This window comes from Squalius cephalus, assembly GCF_949319135.1.
Source record: "Squalius cephalus genome assembly, chromosome: 10".
Classification (NCBI taxonomy): domain Eukaryota; kingdom Metazoa; phylum Chordata; class Actinopteri; order Cypriniformes; family Leuciscidae; genus Squalius; species Squalius cephalus.
The window spans coordinates 13,423,016-13,425,768 of record NC_137131.1 but is presented as its reverse complement, the minus strand read 5'-3'; the positions used below and the strand labels follow the sequence as shown (position 1 = coordinate 13,425,768).

Sequence of the window (2,753 nt, the reverse complement as noted above, 5' to 3'; positions counted from 1 at the left end):
AATGACATATATTAACCACTGTAAGTTCTACTACTCTTTTGCACATTTTATTTTTTATTCTATTTTTTTGTGCATATTTTTTTTGCCCCCAAACTGTTTTTTTTTTCTTCCATTTAATGATTTTTTTTTTATTATTTCATGAACTTTTTATTTAATTTTACAGTTTTGTTAATGCATTCAAAAAAATGAAGTGAAAGTACACCACAAAAAAAAAAAAAAAAAAAAATCCATCACATGTTTATTATACATCATAAACTGTTTTAGATTCAACAAAAAAAAAAGTTCACATCAAACTCCTTTCCTTTCAAAAACTTTGGAAATCACCTTGGTTTTGCATCTGCTTGTTTCTGCCTCTGTTGTGATTGGCTGGCTCTTCTGTTGTGAAGGCTGGGGCTGTATAAAAGAACAGTTGTAGGAGGAGACTGCATTGAGATTGTGAGGATCTGCTTTGTGACACACTCTTTTTCTGTAGCGTTGGATTTGTATTACGCACCAGCACCATGTGTAAAGGGCTCGCAGACCTGCCCGCAACCTGCTTAAAAAGGTATGAATATGCTCATTGCAAATTATAGATGATATTCTTTATTATTAGTTCAATGTTTCAAGACTTTATATGTTTTTATACTCTGTATACTCTCAAGTGGACTAATAGCAACATATGTTGTTTTGATATTTCGATATTTGTTTTAAGTAATGGAAAAAGGAAAAGAGTTTTATTATGTTTGTAGTAAATTAGAAGCAGTTGTTTGAGAGAAATTTAAGAGAAAAGACGCTACTTTTAAGTTACTTTAGCTTTCCATAATTTTGTTTTTCACAGTAGAGTCTTTAAAGCCAAAATATTAATTGAATTACATATTTTCTTCAACAGCGCCAAAGACATAAAGCATAAGATTGGCTTTCTGCTTCAAAAGCCAGATCCACCTCAAGAGCAGAAGGCTTTGAAGGAGAAAGAGAAGGAGAAGGCGAAGGTCACAGAGGTGAACAGGTAAGGCTGGAGCAACATGGCTATTATATTATATTATATTATATTATATTATATTATATTATATTATATTATATTATATTATATTATATTATATTATATTATATTATATTATATTATATTGAACATTTTGGTTATTAATTCTTCATCTGATTGTAGAATCTCTCCTGCTGAAACTGAGAAATGGAAAACATCATTTAACAACCTGATCAAAAATGATGGTAAGTTTCCAGAATAATTGGTTATGCAATAAAAAAAAAGAAAAATCTGCTCCTGATTAAATCTTAGAAACCAGCATGTGTTAATGATGAACAGGCTGCGGCTTACTAATGGCTTAATAAGTACGCCTGAGACTTCTGCACTGCCCCTTGTTTATTCGGCCTTGTATTCGCTGTCAAGGAGCCCCTGGCCTCATTAATGTCTCTGTTAAAGGAGACTATGTTTATAATCGCTCTGACAGGCCATGACCATATTTTTCTCACGCTCCAGAGCGCGCGTGCTACGTGTCCGCAGACTGCACTGGTGGCCCCTGAAGAGCTCGAGTGTTCTGCTCTGGTGGGCTTCAGGGGTCATCAACCACTAGGGCAGTCCTCAGAGAATCCCCACAGACTCAAAGCCTTGACCTCTTCATTCCAAAACCTCCTCAGCATCCGCTCCCTCTGAATAATGAGATTAGATGCAGATTTGAATGTCTTCAGAATTCTATTCTATTCTATTCTATTCTATTCTATTCTATTCTATTCTATTCTATTCTATTCTATTCTATCATTTTCTATTCTTATTTAATATTTAATATTCAGTATATTGAGTCTCACTTAAATTCTTTCCTTTCAGATGGTCGGAGGGCTTTCGCTTCCTTTTTACAGTCTGAGTACAGTCAAGAGAACATTGAATTTTGGGTGGCCTGTGAGGATTTCAAGCAGACATCAGTGGACAAGATGAATCTGAAAGCTAAAATGATATTTGAGCGTTACATTGATGCCGATTCCCCCAGTGAGGTGAGAGCACTGCTTGACTGCACTAGGTCTATTCGCTTATCGCATATAACATGTCCTCATAAATCTCCATTAATCTTTTTTTTTTTTTATAGGTGAATTTGGATTCGGCCACCAGAGAGCAGGCTAGGAAGAATCTGGAAAGGTGTGACGCATCATGTTTTGAGGAGGCTCAGAGTAAAATCTTCACCCTCATGGAAAAGGACTCGTACAGGCGCTTCCTGAAATCCAAACTGTTCCTGGAACTGTCTCAACCACTGACGCACAACAAAATCTGTAGTTTAGAGAAGAAAGGAAAGCAACACTTTTCTGACCACAGTCAGTGCCTGCCTAGTTATGCCTAATCTGACCCTAGGTGAACAAGGTGTATGACGAACTTTGCCATAATGTGATTTCCATTCACTTTGGCTTTGTAACGCTTGTTCATGTTTATGAATAAAAAAGGTTGTAAGCCAGAGCCAAACTAGACATCATTAGATGGTTCAGCCATTGTGATCGTACATATTTGCCACTTTTAGCTTTGCAGCAATGTTGTGACTTCTTCAGAGTGAAAGTCATCCTCTGAACGGATTTTATGCAGGCAGTGCTTTTACTGACAACAAACGGGGGGTTGTCAAACTTGTATACCACATGTATTCAAACTTAAAATTCCCTGAATTGGCTTTGGGAAAACAATACATGTGTTGTAGTTTACAACTAAGTGACTGTTACAGACGGAAAAATTCTTGTGCTTAGGATTTTATTTGAGCTACGATGAGAATAGCATCATCATCATC

The 2,753-nt window shown here is 36.1% G+C and overlaps 1 protein-coding gene across 1 annotated transcript; it reads left to right on the top strand.

The window, feature by feature from the left end:
- The first annotated feature begins 434 nt into the window (after positions 1-434).
- Positions 435-2,530, top strand: rgs4 (regulator of G protein signaling 4). The gene is made up of 5 exons (XM_079884162.1): positions 435-544; positions 869-985; positions 1,142-1,203; positions 1,817-1,980; positions 2,073-2,530. Exons 1-5 carry the CDS (start codon positions 501-503, stop codon positions 2,319-2,321), a joined length of 636 nt encoding a protein of 211 aa, XP_079740288.1. The 5' UTR covers positions 435-500; the 3' UTR covers positions 2,322-2,530.
- Positions 2,531-2,753: the final 223 nt, after the last annotated feature.